The 20,495-nt window shown below is 35.7% G+C and overlaps 1 protein-coding gene across 1 annotated transcript in view; it reads right to left on the reverse strand.

Annotated features, from left to right (window-relative positions):
* Window positions 1-3,845: 3,845 nt before the first annotated feature.
* The window catches only part of LOC128985362 (lutropin-choriogonadotropic hormone receptor), a 384,665-nt gene continuing 368,015 nt past the window's right edge, over window positions 3,846-20,495 (reverse strand). The window contains exons 9-17 of the mRNA XM_054404789.1: window positions 19,350-19,493; window positions 15,749-15,889; window positions 14,983-15,048; window positions 14,222-14,365; window positions 12,883-12,954; window positions 10,726-11,018; window positions 9,644-9,814; window positions 9,101-9,295; window positions 3,846-7,674 (exon numbers count right to left, since the gene is read on the reverse strand). Coding sequence (XP_054260764.1) covers window positions 6,170-7,674; window positions 9,101-9,295; window positions 9,644-9,814; window positions 10,726-11,018; window positions 12,883-12,954; window positions 14,222-14,365; window positions 14,983-15,048; window positions 15,749-15,889; window positions 19,350-19,493 — 2,731 coding nt within the window. The 3' untranslated portion in view covers window positions 3,846-6,169. The remainder of the gene's footprint in view (window positions 7,675-9,100; window positions 9,296-9,643; window positions 9,815-10,725; window positions 11,019-12,882; window positions 12,955-14,221; window positions 14,366-14,982; window positions 15,049-15,748; window positions 15,890-19,349; window positions 19,494-20,495) is intronic.

Below are 20,495 nucleotides of genomic sequence, written 5' to 3' on the forward strand. Positions count from 1 at the left end.
ACCAATAGATGACCAATAGTTCTTTAGAGGGTGTAACATATAGAGAAGATTTAAATTCTTAGCTGTGGAGATACAGTATTACTGTCTAAAGAAACCAGGTAAGCGAGATTCTTGGTAACAGGTGAGTTTCATTACAAGTAGAATGTAGTTTAGATGACAAATAGTTCTTTAGAGGGTGTAACACATTAGAGAAGATTGAAATGTTTATAGGAGATACGGTACCAACTGTCTAAAGGAACCAGGTAAGCGAGATTCTTGGTAACAGGCGAGTTACATTACAAGTAGAAAGTAGGTTAGATGACAAATAGTTCTTTAGAGGTTGTAACATATTTGAGAAGATCCCTTGTTTTAGCAGTGGAGATACGGTACTACTGTCTAAAGGAACAAGGTAAGTGAGATTTTCGGTAACAGGTGAGTTATATTACAAAGTAGAATGTAGGTAAGATGACAAACATAATTTACAGAGGGTAAAACATAATGGAAAAAATCCAAATGTTTAGTAGTGGAGATATGGTACTTACTTCCGTCTAAAGGAACCAGGTTAGTGATTGACAGTGCTGGTAATAGGTGAGTTACATCACAAGTAAAATGTAGGTAAGTTGTTGATGACATGCAACTTACGTTATGTGGGTGATGTAGTTAAGGTGCAAAAGCATATTCTTTTAACTCGGTAGTGGTTGCATAGCTGTGTAAATGACGGGGTTTGTACTTTATTGCATACAAATTATAGTCACCACCACACTACATCCAGGAACTCTGTTACTGCCATACACATACATACTTTTTGCCATCCTTTACCTCCTCATTTTTAGTCTACGACAGCTTTTCGTCATGTACTGGTCGATTCCTACGTGTGCGTCTCCTTGTGTTTTGGAATTACCCGTCAATGAGACCTTGTGTGTCTCCTTGTGGTTTGTAAATTAATGCTTATCTATATATTAATACGCATGCAGTTTTCTTTTCACAGTCATAACTCGATAATGGCTTGACGGATTTTAATGTATGAGGGGTCAAATTAAAGGTATTTTCACATAGATGTGCAAATACGTCTCAGAATATTGAAAAAGGGCATCACTTAAGTACAGTTAAGGGCTAAAGTTTGGGAACAGTGGCGCTATCTTTTGACATTTTATCAAATCATCAAATTCAATTCCCTTTGTTTACAACAAAACATATGGACGTAATTTGAAATAGTTTTTAAGTATAACCACAGACTGCAGGACTTATTACATCCAGAGCAAATCCGGAATATTATATTTTTATTTTTTTTTAATTTATTTTTTTTTTAAAGAGGTTGGCGGCCTCTTTTAACCTTGCATTTGCCAGTCCACATAGACTAAGCGCCCGTGCGTGGATCGTTTACAGCAAAGCAAGGAGTGAGCCGGTACGGTACAAAAATGAACTGTACTGATAAAATGTTATCGGCAGTGACCAGGATCCGAACCCACGACATCGCTGCCTTGGGCCCGAAGTCCGCGACGCTACCGACTGAGCCACCGACTCACTAACATCATTTAAACATCTGCTAAGTATGGTTCATAAATAAAGAGGTTCCCAGCAAGACTAGACAACAAATTGTTTGTAATAGTTGAATTTATTTACCTTACATAGTATTTTACTGAATTATCATGTAGTGTTTGGTTGGTTGGTTCCACTTCGGTGTGATTAAGTAAATATTTGAATGTGATTATTCCCAGTGCAGTTACCCGTTACATAACCGTATTATCATGTAATTTACAATGTGTATCAAAATTTCTCTGTAGTGTTTTCTGTTGATTGGTTAACATTAGTATTTGATCTAAATTTAAAATTAAAAGAAATGCCACCAGTAAGACAAAGAACTGTGAGTGGCTGGATGGAACGCAAACGTGGCCGCTTGCATCAACCTCCCAATTTGACGGATACAGAGTGGCAGTACCGCTGTGGTGATACATCCAATCTCGCACAAATGAACGTTAAACTTTTACATGTGGTGGCTTACGTTTTAAGCAAGAAAAGACTGGCCAAGACAGTTCAATTTTTGCACTTGTTTGCCATAAATGAAAGGTGTGTTTACCTCATTTGCGGAATTCACCATACTTTCAGGAACTTATTAGAAACTCCCAATCTGAAAACAGGGCTGTGAGGCTTGGATCCAGAAATTATCTTGATGAAATTCTTCAATTCAATTCCGCCTTTGCCATGGTCAGCTCTGAAGCTCATTTTGACGAGAGGGTCACATAGGGATCTAAAATTTCAAGATCCATGACAAGTTTTACCACCGAGTAGGTAATCTAAGTCCTCAAGAAGGTCATGATCCTGAATACTCACAGATCTATAAGTACGACGTTGGCACTGGAACCCAACAGCGCATGTAAAACAATTCAAACATAAAATGCAATGAAAAAATATGCGGGAAATAGGGTCACAATGCCAACCCATCTGCCCAATCTTTTAAAACCTTGGCAGAAATTTGTAGGGACTAGAGCTCTGAGGAGTCAAGTTAGATTCTTATGTGCATAGTAAGAGACGAAAGAAGTGACTTCCCTCGAACAATGATGCTACCTGTATATATGTCGCAGCTATTTTAAAGCTGAAAACAGAGCACCCTCTGGCCAAATAAATCTTTTCTATTTTTTTTTTCAAAAATTAATAGTGTTAAACATGAATCCGTTCTAGATACTTCATTAAATCAACTCTTATGTTCCCAACCGGAGACTTTGGTTGGGGCACCTAATTTAAACACGCCATAAACAGAACATATCGTAGAAATAATTTAACAATGCTATAGTACGTGTCGTACTGGTTGGAGTCAAGAGAGGGATTTAGCTTGCTACATTAGGTCTGAAAAGCTCACTTTACAGTGTGTGGTTGACATCCTACGTTCTCATGGAGGGCACACATCTACAGTCACAGAAAACGTACGTTTTCTGTGCTACAGTCCATAAGAGATTTAACCAAAGTAGTATGAGAACGGATCTATATCTAAATATTGTAGGCCTACCGTTGATTACTTTTATAATTTTTTTCATTATAATATTTTCCACATTTCTATAGTGAGTCATAGAAATTACTTTAGAGTGACTCTATGATTGAGGTTTTGCTGTTTATGATTTTGGTTCTTTATATTTTTTTTTAAGTTGCAGTTTTGCTCAATTTTGAGCAACAGGTTATCAAGTTATTATTATTACCTCTTTTTTATTGGGTACAGTTTCAATTAATTAGTATTACCATTAAATTATGTGCTGGGCCACAGAGAAGTATTTATGTACCGTAGTGGCTAGACATAGAATCAAGTAAAGTATAGTTTTTGATGATGCTTTATTTATATTGTGGAAATGTGTGTGTTATTTAGTAGAGGGGTACGTTTGTGAAAGGTTGTAAAAGTTTTGTTGATTCTTGCTCATTCAGTAGCTTTCTTTGTAATTCATATATAAAAAGGCTTGGCTAAAATTTAAGAATTAGGGGTAAAAAAAACTGAAAGTTAGTTGGTCTAATAAGTTTCCTTTTTTAAATTTTATCATAGAGTCAAAGTAATTTTAAACATGCATCAGCGCCACTTATGTACTGTGCTTGGCTGCCAGGATAGTTTGAACCCCTCATCTGAATTAAAAGAAAATAGTTTTACCACACTAATGTTGGAAAGTGTTATGTTTCCAAAGTAAACAATATAAGTTTAGCTATTTCATACACCATACGCTATTTAAAGAACAGCATATTAAGCTCTTTGGCATGCTTCCCTGTTGCGAAGCACGGATATAGCAGCTTGTTTGTAATTAAGATTGTAAAGAATTTATATTTATTAGCTAAGGGAAAATAACAAGGATGGATTTGTAACACAACATTTTAATATTTCATTACCGCAGTGAGCTAAACATTTACAAATGTATAGTATAAAACACATAAATTAGGCGATATAAAACAATCTTCCTTAATTAAAATAATTCTGCAGATAAATAACTTACAATACACAAAGTACGCAACATACATGCATCAATCATAAATAAAGTACTTCAAGTACCACAGTCATACCATTGCTCAATGCATTTACATGGCACCATTCGTTTCCTAGTCATTGATCACATTGCATAAAGGTGTCTTTAAAAGCTACTCTTTGAGCCCTTATATAACAAACTTATAGAATAATCGATAACCTGGCAGTGAAACTCTTCAAGAAAAACTAATAAAAAATATGGCAGTAGAATTACTATGTATTGGTTTATATTTTTGGCTGTTAACTTTTCGCTTCATCTTCAAAACACATATTAATTATTGGCCTACACAAAAATTGCTAACATTGATGGTAAAAGTACTTTAAGTACATATTGATTTTGTGTTTATTCTAATTAGGTCTGAATGGTCTGATAGTAAAAATTTACTGTAATAAGATCAGCAATTATAGAATATAGATAGAGGTTGTCCAGTAAAATAAATTTCAGATCTTTTGGATGGCTAAAAAAAAAAAGAACGTTTATAAAATATAGACATTTAAAATATAAATTACTTTACACACTCACAAGTGGACCAGGTCATATACATCAGATAATAACATATAATGATATACCAAACAGCTTGAGAGATTTTTTAAATTAGTAATTATTTTAATGACGCCATGTCATGGTAACCACATTTGAGCACAAATTAGTTTTGGAATACTGTAGGTAGGTGTTAACTCAACAAAATTTAGGAAGGAATTCTTAAACTGTTCATTGATATAACAACTATTTCCCTACTTAACAAATATTCATAAATATGTGTTCCAAAAATATTATCATTACCTTTTAGTACCAATATCACTTGTATAATATTTTCCCTGGACTACTCAGGGTTAGGCAGTAACATCCCTTTGCTAGATTTTTTAAAATGATAAAAAAACAGTAAAATATATTTCAATATTTTTGGCAACAGAAAATTAAACAATATTCTAAAAATTCAATACGCCAAAAATCATAATTTATTGTCAAAGTGATAGCAAATAAATTAGTGGTATAAAAATATCAATTCTGCTGATTAGAATGTGTATCCACAAAACTGCATTGTTTACCAAGCTATTTTATTAAAACATCCCTAAAATCATCATGGTTCTATCCCCTAATTAGCTTAGCTACTACTATTAATGAGCAGATCTCAAAGTATTGTAGTAACATTTATAAAAATATCTTCAAATTAATATTAAACATTCATAAAATGTACTATTGTTGATTTTGAAGAAGATCCCTAGTTCGAATTTGATTCAAACCAGCTGACATGAAAAACCTAAATAAGCATTAATCAGACATAGTTTTAGACAAAAATAAATAAATCTATTTCAAACTCAAGGTCTTTGCACCCATTTAATGAAAATTATTTGGATTATAGCAGCACAATAAATCATTTATTTTGAAAAAAACCCCTCTCTTTTGGGTAAATTGTGAAGGATTGTTGATTTAATCAGTGCAAAGTCTCTCAGACTTTCTCTGAACGCTGATTATTTCAATTTTATAAATTAAAAAAAATAAGGCTTATCTTCCATTCCGGTGTACCTGGAGATTGGCCAATGGTTCAACGCCCGGGACAGTCCCAGGTAGACCTCTGGTCAGGAGACGGAGACAGGTCCCATCATACAGACTATAAGCTGGTATCTCAATCAAAAACTGTATTCATCAGATGAATTATGTCTGACAATAGTAAATTAATTTTAAATTTTATTAAAAATGTTGTTGTATTGCTTACTGTAGTAAAATGTAATTTTGATATTTAATCCAAGTTTATTTATTAATACTACAGACCAACACCAGTGGGTGTCCGCTGGTATGATGTTCATGTAGCCTAAGAATGAAAAACATGAAATTATTTATATCCATTTTGACAAATCAAAGTTGATCTTAAATAATCAGTTGACTTTAATATAAATGGAAATGTATAAAAGTTTATCACAATTTATTGAGATATTTTTACAGTAACTGAACTACAGTAAAGTATTGGTATTTGATTTTACAAGAAAATACAGACTCAAAATAATTAAGTATGACCTTTGCTTATATTTGAAAATTTGTTTATTGAAAGTAAGCTATTTATTTAAAATAATCAAGAATAATAGTTACCTTTTGCAATTTAATAACACTATTGAGGCAAATACAAAACCTTTAAAAACACCTTAGAACTAGATTACTAGATTAATCACAAAAAGGAGTTTTGAGGTAATTTAGAGTCAGGAGGGTGACTTTTTATCTTTAGAGGGTGAAAAGTCTTTCCTATGCCTAGGCAAGGAGTGACTAGGAGTGGGGGAAGATTCAGGCGTGGCGTGGAGGATGGCATAGCAGGGAGAGGTCTCGTCGTCCTGCTGACTAGCCTCGGCTGCGGAGGGGATGGTGGTGAGGAAACGCACAGTGAGGCGTGCAGGACTGCCGGGCAACTCAGTGTCGTCTGAGATAGCACTCTGTCTAGTCAGCCGCGGCTTGGTCCTGTCACTCGCACTGCTCGCACTAGAGCGTGACACACGCGACATTGTTGTACTTGCTGTCGTTGCGGAACCTGATGAGTCATTCCTCGAACTGGACAAGTTAGAGTCCTGAGAAGTTTTACGAGTCACAATCCAAGACGAGGCACGCCTCTTGGGATCCAAGAGCCGCATTGGGATCCCGCAATGATGATGATTTTGCCTCCATGAGTCTGACCTGGAGGAGCTGAAGTTCTCGCTTGATGATACGCTGGATGCTCGTTTGTGCTGTTTTTGCTGGATCTCAGCAATCTGATAAGCGTATTGGTCAGACCTCATGCGATGCCTAGCGTCCAGATCCCTGTTGATGCAGAGGAAGAACCAGCGAAACTTGTTGAACAGCCAGATCCTCGGGGTCTGCCGCTGGGTCTGAGTGTCGTTGAGCAATTTGATGTTGCAGCTGCAAGGAGGATGTTGGTTGTGATCTCTAGAAGATCTGTCGACTAAACTGTTGGTGTTGGCTGGAGTTTGCCGATTACTAAAATTAGAACTGTGACGACACCTTCCGATTCCCCGAGTAACTCTAGATTCTTCTATGGCTTTACAAATCAAAACACAGTCTTTCTTGAACTGTTTAGTGAGAATAGCGTATAAGAATGGGTTACAACAGGAGTTTAACGGTAGTACAAACACAGTAAACACTTTGGCTTGTTCCAAAGTTACGAGATGTAGTCCAAAAGCAGCTGTTAGAGAGAAAAACGCGATCGGAGACCAGCAAAGAAAGTCTGTAAAAACTAAAAGTGCCATTCTTTTAGCTATTCTTGAGTCGTTAGAGTTCCAGGCTTGAGAACCTCTAATTGCACAGTACATTTTAAGGTAACAACCCATCAAAATGAGGAAGGCTACTCCGTTGATGAACATCAGAAATACGACATAGAGGAGACTCCCGGTGGTGCTTGTCTCGAAGGGAAGACAAGTAGCGTACTTGCGATAGTCACTAACACCGACCAGTGGCAGCACAGCCATGCCGATGGCAAATGTCCAGCCACAGAGCATGATGTAGCCGGCATGCTTGAGGGAGAGTCGCTTGTTGAGATGCATGGCGTGTGTGATGGCATAGTTACGCTCCAGAGTGATCACTGCCAGAGTGTAGACCGACAGCTCCGAGCTGAGAACAGCGAGAAACCCTGCCAGCTGACACCCGGCTGACATCTGCCAAGGGATGGCATACATCCGGAACTCTCCTAACGTGGAAGCGTCCACTACTGCCAACAGACCTGCGCAGTACAAATTTGATTAAATTGAGAAACACACTTATAAACGTCCAAAAAGTAATCAGCTTCAATGTTTTAAACAGTTCCCTCTAGTATTAAGGTGTATCATATGTATCTATTTGAACGTTTGAAATTAATTTGATTGTCTAATCAACTGAGTGAGAGTTATTAGCAGCTATACAGATAATTGAAGCTGAGGCTGAAACTACAGTGCCAATTAAGTCCAATTAATCAAATTTACTAGGGTGTGAGATGGATAAAATTATAGTTAATCAAAGTCCATTCACGATTATTTTATAAGCATGAATAACATTTTGGTTAATATGCACATTATTTTACTGAGTTGTATAATAGATTAACAAACACAAGTAGACTTCTCATCCCATTGTAAATTTTGAAGCACGTTTTTTGTGTCTAGTTCATGTACGGTGACACTGGGCGCTAGTGTCGACGAAATTTTGTTTCTATTATTTTAGGGTTAATTTCTTGATTTGTGCTTTACTGTTTGGTTACATAACTAGGGGACAGTTTTTGTTTATGAATAGATTGTATTATTTGGTTAAACGAGGTTTTAAATTACTGTAATAACTAGAAACAAATTGTAAACAAAATGAGAAATGAAATTATGAGAAATCTACTAAGGGAGTATGTTTTATCTATGGTTGTATGCAATAATTTTGAATCGAATAAGTATTTTATAATTGGGAGGCTTAACCATGAAAACTGTTAATCGATCAATAATTAATTATTGCTGTAAAAATATGATTATATAAAAAAAATCCCAAAAATAGATTAAATATACTAAACATTTCTACCCACTTTTTAATCCATACTGGGTAGAAAAATAGTTCCACCGGATCTTAAAAATTATGAAATAATAAAAAAAAGCAAGACAACTGGAAACTAAGCTATTGGTCATAAAAACCTATTCAACAAAATACTCAGCAACACCAGCTCCTCCGGGGGCTAGGAGTAAAAAAAATCTAAAATCTAAACATGGGTTTGATATGCACCTCAAATTAAAGGTCTTAATTAGTGAAATGCAAAGTAGAATACTATGCCACAAATTTGAGCTAGAAAGAACAACTGAGTCGACAATGGCAGCCATTCAAAGATTCAAAACTGCAAATACATCTTTATTCAATGGCTGACTTTTTTGACTCGGTTGTCCGTTTGAGTTCATATCTGTAGCATTGTATTTCACCAATTAAAGCCTTTAAAATTATGTGCATATCAACCCATGCTTACATCTAAGATTTTCTTCTGACTACCGGGCTGTCCCCCTGAGGAGGTAGTTTATCGCTGAGTAATTTAGGTAGATTTCTATGACCAGTAACGTATTTATAGCTTTTTTGCATTATCTTTATTAAATTTAAAATATTAATCAGTACCGGGACTTTTTTTCTTGCTGTATATACTATATACATACCTAAATATACCCCCATGAAAAAATCTGCAGCTGCAAGATTGCAGACTAAGAATCGAGGAACATCAATTTTACTGCGTGAGAAGATGAGGACGAAGACCACAGTCCCGTTTCCCAGCATCGCAAGGAGAAAGACAACCCACACTCCACATCTGAGGGTCCACCAGTCAAACAGATCCACACAAGGTAGAAATGGACCTGGAGAGAACAAATGTTTTAGTTTTTTTCTGCTTACGTGCCTTATGATTTGTTACTGTAAGTGCTTACCTTCACATTCATCACCTTCAACATTTTCAAAGATGATAAAACAAATCAACAGAGCAAATCTTTTAGGTAAAAGAAAAGTGGATAGATGATAGTGCTTATTGTGATAGTTGACAATATTGTCTAGTGGGCTTACAACCATAGTCATAAGTGACTGTCTGTTGTGTCAACTTAGTGTCCTAATTGCTAAAGAAGATATATGTGGCAAACGATTCAATAATGTGATATCAAAATAATTCAGAACCACTATTGTATATGTGGTAAATTGAAACATTAAAGTACCTGGGGCAGGCAGACATTGTATCCGTCCTGGAGGCAGATCGTTTTGGTTTTTCTCTTGGTCTTCAAAATACTCCTCCACATATGCTGGCAAGTTTCCTGGGTAAGTAAAATCTGAGCCAAAATTGTCCCACAACTCGTTTATTTGTGTTCCAAACTTCTTGCTCAGGTTTTCTGAAAAAAAATGAAAAATGTAGTAGCTAAACTATGAGCATTTTGTGAGTAGAACTCTTCCTATAAATCACATTAACCCCCCCCCCCCTCACTCACACACACACATCACATTAAAGTAAGTGGATCTTTACTTAATCTAAATTTTGATATAGCTTCTTCAAAGAAAGATGCGGCATCGTAAACAAGACGTAACACACCTGTACTAGTGGAGATAGTTTAAACTTTAACCAGTGATTGACCAAGAGTTAATTTTTCTTTTGACCTTTTTTTATTACCTAGACTGCAGCAATAGAGATTGGTTGTAACTCAAGAGATTATATTTATATACTGTGGACTTACTGGTAATATCTTGTGAATATGTTTACATAAATAGTTGGTTGGGTACTGAATCAGTGAACCTTTGTGAGGTCAGTTCCGTACACAGAGCACAAGTTTACAACTATTAGCGGAAGTTTTTATGAGGTTAAAATGTATCTTAACTACCAGCTAATGTTGTAAAACCACAGAATAAAGACCAAGAACTAAAGAGTGGTTATAAAGAGTAGGTTATAACCAAGAACTCCCACTGAGCAAGAAAAAAAACAACAAAAAACCTAAATCAAAACAAGTCATTTTAATCCGATAGTGCTAGCACCCAAATCTAAGAGCAGTGCTGTCACTGGATGGCAGGCTAGGCCAGGCGTGGGCTGGAAGGAGAGAGAACTGACGTTCCTCCATCGTTGCTATCTGCTGAACACCTATACAAGTCCATTGTCTAATAATTACAAAAAACAGTTACAGCAGCGCTCCTAGATTTTAGCTGATTAAAACGTTAAATCATATTTTGGCTCAGTGATGGTTCTGGGTTAGGTCTCCCTTCTTTGGTAAAAATGTGTTAGCCGTTTAATGAACTCGTTAGACAAAATTCTTACGAAGTTGAGGCCAGATGTCAGTGAGACTGGAATTCCACAAACTCATGTCAAACTCGTTGTCTGTGGGGAAGAGCACAGACTCGCGCAGCGGGGGCCGCGGTGGGGGCTCTGCTGGAACAAGAGGCAGGAACACGCAGCAGTGGTAGGCGTAACTCAACACCAGTGTCTGTACTCGGGGAAAACTCTCCGGGGGTGGGAACTCTCTCAGACGCGGGTTGTTGAACGTCTTGAGATGCAGCAGCCGGTCGAGCCCCGCCGTCGGTAGAATAGGGAACATGTTGTTGCCTAGGTTCCTGGAATGGTTTCAATCTCTTTATATTAAAAAGAATAGAAAAATAACTATAGAAAAAAATAGCTTAGCAGAGGAGTCATTCCTGATGTGTAATGTGCACAGTGAAAATACACAATTCAGCAGTAATATCCAATAATACTAGAAAAAGAAAATTTTCTTATAATTATAACTGATGACAGATGTTATCCTAAAAAGAGGGCAAAAAATAATGACTTTTTATTACATACTAGTGTACATGTTGCTCGAATTCGAGCAATTGTAAAATATTACAGGATTTGTAAACCAATAACAATCATATTAAGCTATCAACATTTTAACAAAATCACACCTACCTTCCCTGTAGCAGCAAACCTAAGTAATCATATTAAAATTAACTCTTAAGCTTTAAATAGGAAAAACATGATCATTTTCAGGGAATATATTTGTAGAAATTAAGCCAGGTAAATGGGAATTCGCTTAGTCTGAAGGTTTGCTGCGGATACACAATTTTAATAACAGCAATGATTGAAGAATCCAAATTATTACTTATATCCATGAATTTATCTAACAATTATTTCCTGTAAAATATTATTACAGCAGCTCAAAAATATTGGAACAGACTCAGTCATCAAATTACCGAATGGTATAATTACCATATGAAAGAATCCCATACTAATTATATTAACATATAGTTCCATTTAATCAATTTTAAATGGGCGAGTGACACATTTTATTTATGTTTATGATCCATACCGTTCCTGTTCTAATAATCATGCAGTATTTAATATGTTTGGACCAGCTGTGTGGAATTGTGAAATCAAAATTAATTTGACAGTTAGTTCTGTTTGTTTACATTTTTAAATTTTGTAGGTTTGTTCTTTGTTACCATGGATACCATCAATAAATATTTCACTTTTAATTTCTGACAACAGCTGGAGTTCCATAACAAATTTTGTATCCCATGTTAATCTTATGGAGAAATACGAAACTTTAAAGGGCCCCAGGGCCTCACTCTCTAATTATTTCCCTAAAATGAAAGTTTCCTGCACAACTTCACATTATGCTCTTTCCAATGACACCAAAAACATGTCGATCGGTTCAGTAGTTTCAGAGGAGTAATTGTCACAAAAATCCTGCTTGCGTATTAAATAAGTATATAGATTGCACCATCCGTACCCAAGCCATTAAATAATTGAATTGTAAACTCTTAGGCTGGACATAGCAACATTGACTTGGTTTTTAATAGTCAAAGCTTGGATACTGAAGTTTACATCCCATCTATATGGACCAGCTGCCGCCAATATTTTATTAAAAATTACCTATAGTCGGGACCACGTAAGTTTGCAGTTGGTGGCAGCCAATCACAAGACAAGGCTAGTGCGACGTTGCCACATCGTCCGTTGACCACACTAATTAAAATACTAAACAATATTTTCAATCAGCTGGTATTATTAGATTTGGCAACACCGCACTGTTCTCATTGGTTCATTCAAAACCATATGGTAAATAGGCTCCCTCCCTCAACTGCAAACTTACGTGGTCCCGACTTTTTGTGGAACCCAGTCACAGAATGTGATAGTAAATGTATTTGTTTACTTTATATGTTGGTGACCAAGTTGATCAGTCATAACAGTTGCTGTAGCTCATAATAAGTTTGATTAACATTAGTTTGACTTGGTAAAAAAGGTTTGTGTATTCGACAGAAATTAAAATCTGGATCAGCATAATCTATCCAGTGAGGTTGGCTCACATCTATTGACAACGATTTTGATTTTAAAAATGGCGCTGAACTTTAACATAGGATGAAATGTCTAGTTGTTAATAGTCAAAGATGGTAGCCTACATCCAACATTTGTAATATGGCATTTGATGTTTTATGTACTTACAAATCCTCTAGATGGGTAAATGCCAAAAAGGCTTCAGGGTGGATGTCTTGTATGAGGTTATTCTCCAGATCTCTGAAAAATAACAATGATTAGAAAATTTACACTATTTAAATGCAATAGCTGAAAAGTATTACCAAGGTGTTTGTGCTAAAATGCCCAATAAATGTGTAGTAGGACCCTTCTTTTCAGACTATAAAATAGATGATACTGTCTGGGTAGCTGAGTAATTTAGTGCTCGCCTTCAAATATGAAGGTCGCTTGTTTGATTCCAAGCGAGGTTCTTACTGGACCCAGATGCCATTTGTCATTGGGCAATCAATTGACAATGCTATATAATAAAAGGTTGACATTAGAGTAGATAACAAGATCAGGGTTTGGATCGTTCTCTATCAAAACGTTTATAAATACGGGTGTTGTTGATAGACTCAAAAAGTAAAAAAGACAAAACAAAAAATCTTTTAATTTAGAAATCACAAGCATTTTCCTCCTAAAAGTCACTTTTATTTTGTAAAACACTTAAGTGGTCTTTTAGAAACATTGCACATGTCAATCTTTTCTTAAAGGACATACAATTAACTATAGTTCGGCCGCTTAGAAAACGACCTGCGCGCTAATACTAAACCAATGCTGGAGGAGGTCGCTTTCTAAGCGGCCGAACTAGTTGGACTGAATGAATACCAGATATTTTATTGAATAAAATGACCAGATTATTTTAACTGTTTATGGCTCTGAACTCTTAATTTATTATTTTTTTTATTTCATGTGATGTGGAAACACCCCTGAACTGTTTGGGAACTAATAATGATTTAACTCCAGTAATCCATTTCAAATTAGTCGTTTTTTTGCGACCTAGGTTTCAGCACATTAACAATTAGACTCCAGGCTCCAGTTCAAAACGTTCAGTCCATTTGACTTTGTTCTGTCAAAGCTGCACATCGCTCACACAACACAAACATGGGTATGAATAAATGAAAATTTACCGATTGGTATTTAAAAAACAAAGACGAATACATGTGAGTTTACCGGCCACAACGGGAGACATCCAAGCAACTACTCCAATCACAACTATATTGTTTTGTAAATATCGATCGGTAAATGAATATTAATTCGTATTCGTGTTTCTATCGTGTGAACTATGGTAGCTTTAACGGAAAGACGTCCAATGGACTTAACATATTAAACTGGAGCCTAATTATTGCACAGCAAAGTGATGAAACCTACGTCGCAGAAAAACAGCTTAATTTGAACTGGATGACTGAAGGTATTCAAACCATTAGGTCTGCACTTTTTAACCGCGATAGTTGTTTAATCTAGTAATATCAGATTTCATTATACTTACAAGACTTGAAGCTTCTCCAGGCCATAGAAGGCATCCTGTGGGATGGCAGTGATGAGGTTGTGGCTGAGCAGGAGATCATGTAGGCGGGAGAGACCCTGGAACAGTCGACCCTCCAAAGACGAGATCTTGTTACCCTTGAGATCCCTGTGAAAAAAGTGGTAAGTCCAAAACCTGTTGTTATAGTAATCACAAAGGATAGGAAGGAAGCTATTTATACTCTCTAATTTCCAGATTTTAAAAGTACTGTATGAATGAAGGATGAGTGTAGAATGGAGTAAGATGCTTTGTTACTTAGATCAGCTGTTTCATTAGCCATCAGGACCATTTATATAAAATTCCAATAAACAGGACAGCTGAGTTCAGTTTTGATCCATCAAAAAGCCTCAGATTCTCCTCCAGATGGAACCTCCAGCCTTGGTATTACTAGTTGAGCACTAAAACCACTGAGCTACCCAGCTAAATGTAGTGGTTCCTCGAAGGTCCTGAGCAGGAGATAATGTTGTTTCAAGGTAATATTGCATGATACATATTACATACCTAATAAGGTTAAAACCTTAACAAAACCGGTATAGAGGCATAGGTCTAAAATCAACAATCATCCATGTGATCATGTCTTTTTCATTTGCAACGGCACAATTTAATGGCTGGAAGTTAAAGAATATGCACAAAGACTTGATCTAATCCATACAAATCAAACAGATTTACAATTAGTTGCAAAATTTCCAAAATAGTAGTACACCATGAGTAAAATATTTACTTACAGAACTCTCAAATCCTTACAAGCCGTGATATCAGGTACTGAGGTCAGCTGATTTGATTTTATGTCTCTGGAACAAACACAAACTCCGTAGTTAAAACAAGTATTTTTACTGTAAAAATACTTATACCGTAAGCTAGCATGAACCATAGACAAAAAGAATTAAATATAGACTGTCAGCCGTGCTGCGGTTACCATAGGTTCTGGCACATACCGCTGGGAGCGCCATTTAGTTACAATGGCGCTACGTAAACTACACGGCGCTCCCAGCGGTGTGCGCTAGAACCTATGGTATCCACAGCACGGCTGACAGTCTATATTTAATTCTTTTGGTCTATGCATGTACTGAATAATGCTGTTACCGTAAAGAAATCCTATAAATAGTTTTCTTATTTCAAAATTTAAACAAGATTTACAAACCTGTGAATGACAACTTGACTTAGTAACATTTTTACGGCACAGTTTCTAAATTACTCAAAACTAACTGAAATAAAATTAAGCAATATGTTTGTTTTTCACATACTATACATCATGAACAAAATATAAACTTACATAAACAATTATAAAATATGAAATTATAAAAAATGAAATATGAATTAAATAATTTTAATGTTTAATAAAAATGGTATGTTTTTATTATTATTATTATTCATAAAATATGTTGAGAGTTTGTGGCATTCAACAAAAAGTCACATTTTTAATATATCTGACACTAATTTCATTTTCTAAAGTAGACAGATTTTAACTCTTAAGAACGTTTGTTGACTCACAGACTCTTCAGTCGAGGGCAGGTATGGCACAAGGTGGGGGGTACAGTGTGTAGACTGGCGCGGTCCAGACGCAACACCTCCAGTGCGGACGTCCCGTTCAAACTGGGGAACTTGCTCAGCTCCTTGGCGTCCGACAGGATACTGAAATTGAAAAGTTTTAAAGACATGTAAAATAATTAATCTTTCCCAGAAGTCTTAAGACCCACTGTTGAAACTCAAAGATTACAACAGAAACCTTTCCATAGAGAATTGTGCCTTAAGAATAGGCCTGGGTTTGTTGAGTTAAATTTGTGTTTGATTAGAAAACTGTTGTCCAATAAGCATAGAGCTATTTCTTGACCATTTGATTTGTTTAAGGGTCAACAAAAAAAACAACCCGTAAAAAACCTGAAATCTATATAGGTATTTAATACGCTAGGCATATTATTGTCATAATTGTTTTGGAGCGGTGGTGCTACCGATCACCATGTCCAAGGTATCGTTAGAAAGGTCTTAGCATGTAGTTTTGCCATCAAACAAAAAAACTTTGGAATTCCATCAGGGCTCTGCCCCAGTGGCCTTCAAAGTTCCCATGTTATTCTTAGGGAGAAAATGTTTATTTACATTTGAACAGATGAATACTTTGAAATTGACACTAATATTTCAAACGGTTGGTTACACTAAAATTGGAGACATGTGCTATAAGGATTTATTAGATATAACCAGTTTTTATTTGCACAAAATCAAAACATAACCAAAAAAACGTTTGACATAATGGAAACTATTAGACCTCGGACGGCTAATAAGAGGAGGCCGACGAACTTTAACTGGTAGACGCAAACGAAATACAAATAATGCTATTGTCGTTGATAACCGAATACAGCAAGCACCCTTCCGTGTTGGGTTTAAGTGTGCTCTCCAACAGCCGCCTGAAGATTTCACATTCAATTTAGGACTGATTTCAATTTATTGGACACTGTGCTGCATTTCTTGATAAATCATTAACCCTCCGAGTGTCATGCGTCGCTGCAGCGACGCGTAACGCACTTTGTATAGTGTCGTGCGTCGCTACAGCGACTCGCGAACACTGTTTATGGCGAAGGCTCTATGACTAACTGAATCGGACTGTACTGGATTGAGTTAGGTATCGTTCTTTCCGTAATATTCTAAGCTTTCTCCAGAGGTCTGTCTCTAAGCACTATTCATTTTAGTTCCGAAAATATTGTAGCAGACAGCTGACTGAGCTGACGTGCGTGTATTTGTAAACAGCTAGGTTACCCTCGGACCGATGACTGATGTGTTTTATTACATTTATCATTGTTTTAGTGTTAAAAATCAAAAGTAGTGATATACGTGGTGCATTATAAGAAGATTTAAGTGGTTTTGAAGTGCTGGTTGATGATCCTGAAGAAGTAGGTAGTGATATTGATGTAAATTATCAGCCAGATTCCTAGCTATGGTTGGGCTATGCATTCTTAGCTAAACGCTATGTACTGAAATCTGTTTTTTGCCCATAACTTATTTATTTGCAAATCTACTTCCTTATATTATTATATATTTGTAATCCTCATAAAATTTTGAACAAAGTGGCTATTTTCAAATATTTATAGGCCTATAATTTATACAATTTCATTGAGCGCAAACTTTTTTTTTTTTTTTTTTTTCGAAATTATACATTTTTTTTACCTAAAAAATTTTTTAAAAAAAATCTTCCTTATGTTTTATATATAATATTGAAGCCTAAGATTTTCCAAACAAAATGGTATATAGAACAGTATAATTAACATTGTTTTTAAGCTTCTCAGATCAGTTTTAATAAAATCTTGCAAATGAGCAAAAAATAGGCTGACATTAAGGCCAAAACACGTGACACTCGGAGGGTTAAAAGAGCCGATTTGCAAACTATGGAAACATAGGAAATGTGTTTTTTTAGAGTTTATAATCGTTATTATGGACAACCTAATGTGGCTATGAGTGGGAAATATTTGTAGAAAACGTTAACAAAACAAGATCAGCTTTTGAAAAATGAAACATATTTACAAGAAATTTTGATTATATAGAACTGTTAAGTACATCGTGAGTGTTTCCATAATCTTTGAGTCTTTATGACTGTTATTCGTTTTAAAATAACGCCTGTAATATTTCGCAATTGCTCAAATTCGAGCAACAGGTACACTAGTTATTAAATCATTTAATCATCAAATCTCCTGAGAAGTTATTTTTTTAGAATTAGAAAACTACAAAAAACGTGTTTACCCTACTATATTAAGTATGGCTCCTAAGGCACAAAAGTTGCAACAGTTTGTTAGTGTCCTGTGTACTGGAAAAAGATAATATCTTTTATTTAAGTTAGTGACTTACGGGTGCAATCACATAGGATGTGGCTATGTCAAAAACAATTACAGTATGTACTTTGTAATGCAAAGGAACACACAGAGAGCGGTATGGGGCGGTGATAATTGTATGGGAATGGGAGGGAAGGTAACACATTCTATGTGTTTGTACCATAAACTCCCAATTGTTTGTTTTAACTATTGAACAGCTGCTTAGCTGATAAAAACGGAATAATTTTTAAGGTGAGATCCCACTGAAAATGTTCAAAAATTTCGGATTTTTATTTTTTGTACCTATTTTTTATTAAAATCTTCCTATATAAGAAAAACACAACGATTTGATGTAAATTTACATATTTCATAGAGTAAAAAATATTTAAAGTTGAATGTGCACTCGAATTTTTGGTGAAATAAACATCACTTCGGTGTTTTTCTTGTATAATCACGGATTGTACATATGCCTGAAAAAGATTTTTATGTAAGTATATTGACCAAAAATGTTCTTAAAAGTAACACTAGCAGTACTTGTAAACAATAAAAACTTAAATAGTGAACTAGGAGCTCTTATTTTGGCTAAAATTTAACAAAAACCATTGATTTTAGAAAACGCGTGATTCCCGAAAGTAGAGAAAACCGTGAGTTGGTTTACTAAAAATGCTAAGGCTCAAAAGGTATTAGAGATACAGCAGTGAAACTTTGTATGCTTACTCTTTACATATACAGGGACAAAGTTATGTATGGGCTTTCAATTATCTAAAGAAACTTTTATTATTTTAATTTTTTTGTAATATTGCGAACATTTTATTGTTATTTTCTTAATTTGAAAACTTGTAGAAATAATATCTGAAGAGATAATTTTAAACTAATACATAACTTTGTTTGCAGTAATATACTCTATCAAATGACACTTCAATCATCTATCTACTACTTATAGTTAAAAAGCCTTAGCGGTTCTTGTGAAAGGCTGCAAATTCGGTTTAAATGGGGGGGAGGGGGGTGGTTTACAAGTGGTCAAAAAATAGTTATTTTGTTTCAAGTAGAGTAATTTTACATAATAAAATTAAAATATCTCAAAATAATACACAGTTAAGAATTTAGAATTTTCAGTGGGACCTCCCCTTAACTGAAATTAAAACATTGCTTTTACTATTCTGAGTGAAAGGGAACACATGTTTACTCGAGTGTAGTTGCAGAGACATCCTTCTTTTCCTCAACTTTTGTCATCCAATTGACGTAAAAACGCTTTATGTGCTTGTGTAAACTAAAAAATGTATATCTATGATACTCACAGTTTCCTGAGCTTTGGCAGGAAGGAGAATGCGTGAGGGTCGACCCCAACGAGTGGGTTGCCCTTGAGCTCCAGTAGGGCGAGGCCCCGGGAGTGTTGTAGGACTCCTGCAGGGATGTACTTGATGCGGTTCCCAGAGACGGACCTGTTAAGGTGTCACTTTGTCAGTAATACTGAATGGTTCCTTACCTTTAGAGTGATTCAACAAACGTACTGCTAAGGCTAAGTATTAGAAAGTAGATGTCCTTAATTTCTATGTTTGTGTCTTTTTAGTAGCCAAAGGTAAACACTTAAGAGAGAAGAGAAACCTTAACAGATTTTTGTGACACCTATTTTATCCCATATAAAATCTTCATAACGCCATAGACAAATAGAATAAATGTAGACCCACAGTAGTGCTGCGGTTAGCATATTTTTCGGCACCCACCGCTAGGAGAACCGTGTAGTTACGGCGCATACCGCTGCAGCGTCTGCTGATAGCATACGACCATAGACAAATAGAATGAATATAGACCGGCAGCAGTGCTGCGGATAGCATATGTTCCGGCGCTTACCGCTAGGAGTGCCGTGTAGTTACGGCGCACACCGCTGCAGTGTCTGCTGGTACCATACGGCTCCTGCGCACCTTGCCTGCACATGGCACTCCTAGCGGTGGGCACCAGAAGCTTCCCTTGACAGTCTATATTTATTCTATTTGTCTATGATATAGTGTCTTAACTAGACTGCACTCCTAGCAGCACATCGGGAATCCTTCCTTTGACAGTTTATATTTATTTTATTTGTCTATTATAACGCTCATACTATCTCACAGAGGGTAAGTATCCTATATTGTTGAACATTGCTTTTTCACATTAATTTATTACATTATTGCTAAAAGGTTTCTAATCTAAGGTAGCAGGTGTTTCTTCTTACTTACGCAATCTCTTGACCATGTGACTCACAAAAGAAAATCCCCCACAAATACATTTTAGAGGATACAATAATAAAACATTGTGAAATTGCTCTTAAATGGCTGTTACAAATAGTTCTTACAATTAGACAAAAATGCCATTCTGTCACTTTGGTAGAGAAGTTTCAGTAATAAGAAATCTAATAATGTAAGATTCCTATAAGTTATAATGTAAACCTTTTCATAAAAGACATAAAA

The sequence above is a fragment of the Macrosteles quadrilineatus genome, unplaced genomic scaffold (assembly GCF_028750875.1).
Source record: "Macrosteles quadrilineatus isolate MER2022 unplaced genomic scaffold, UCM_ALF_1.0 Scaffold_2__2_contigs__length_208266976, whole genome shotgun sequence".
NCBI lineage: Eukaryota > Metazoa > Arthropoda > Insecta > Hemiptera > Cicadellidae > Macrosteles > Macrosteles quadrilineatus.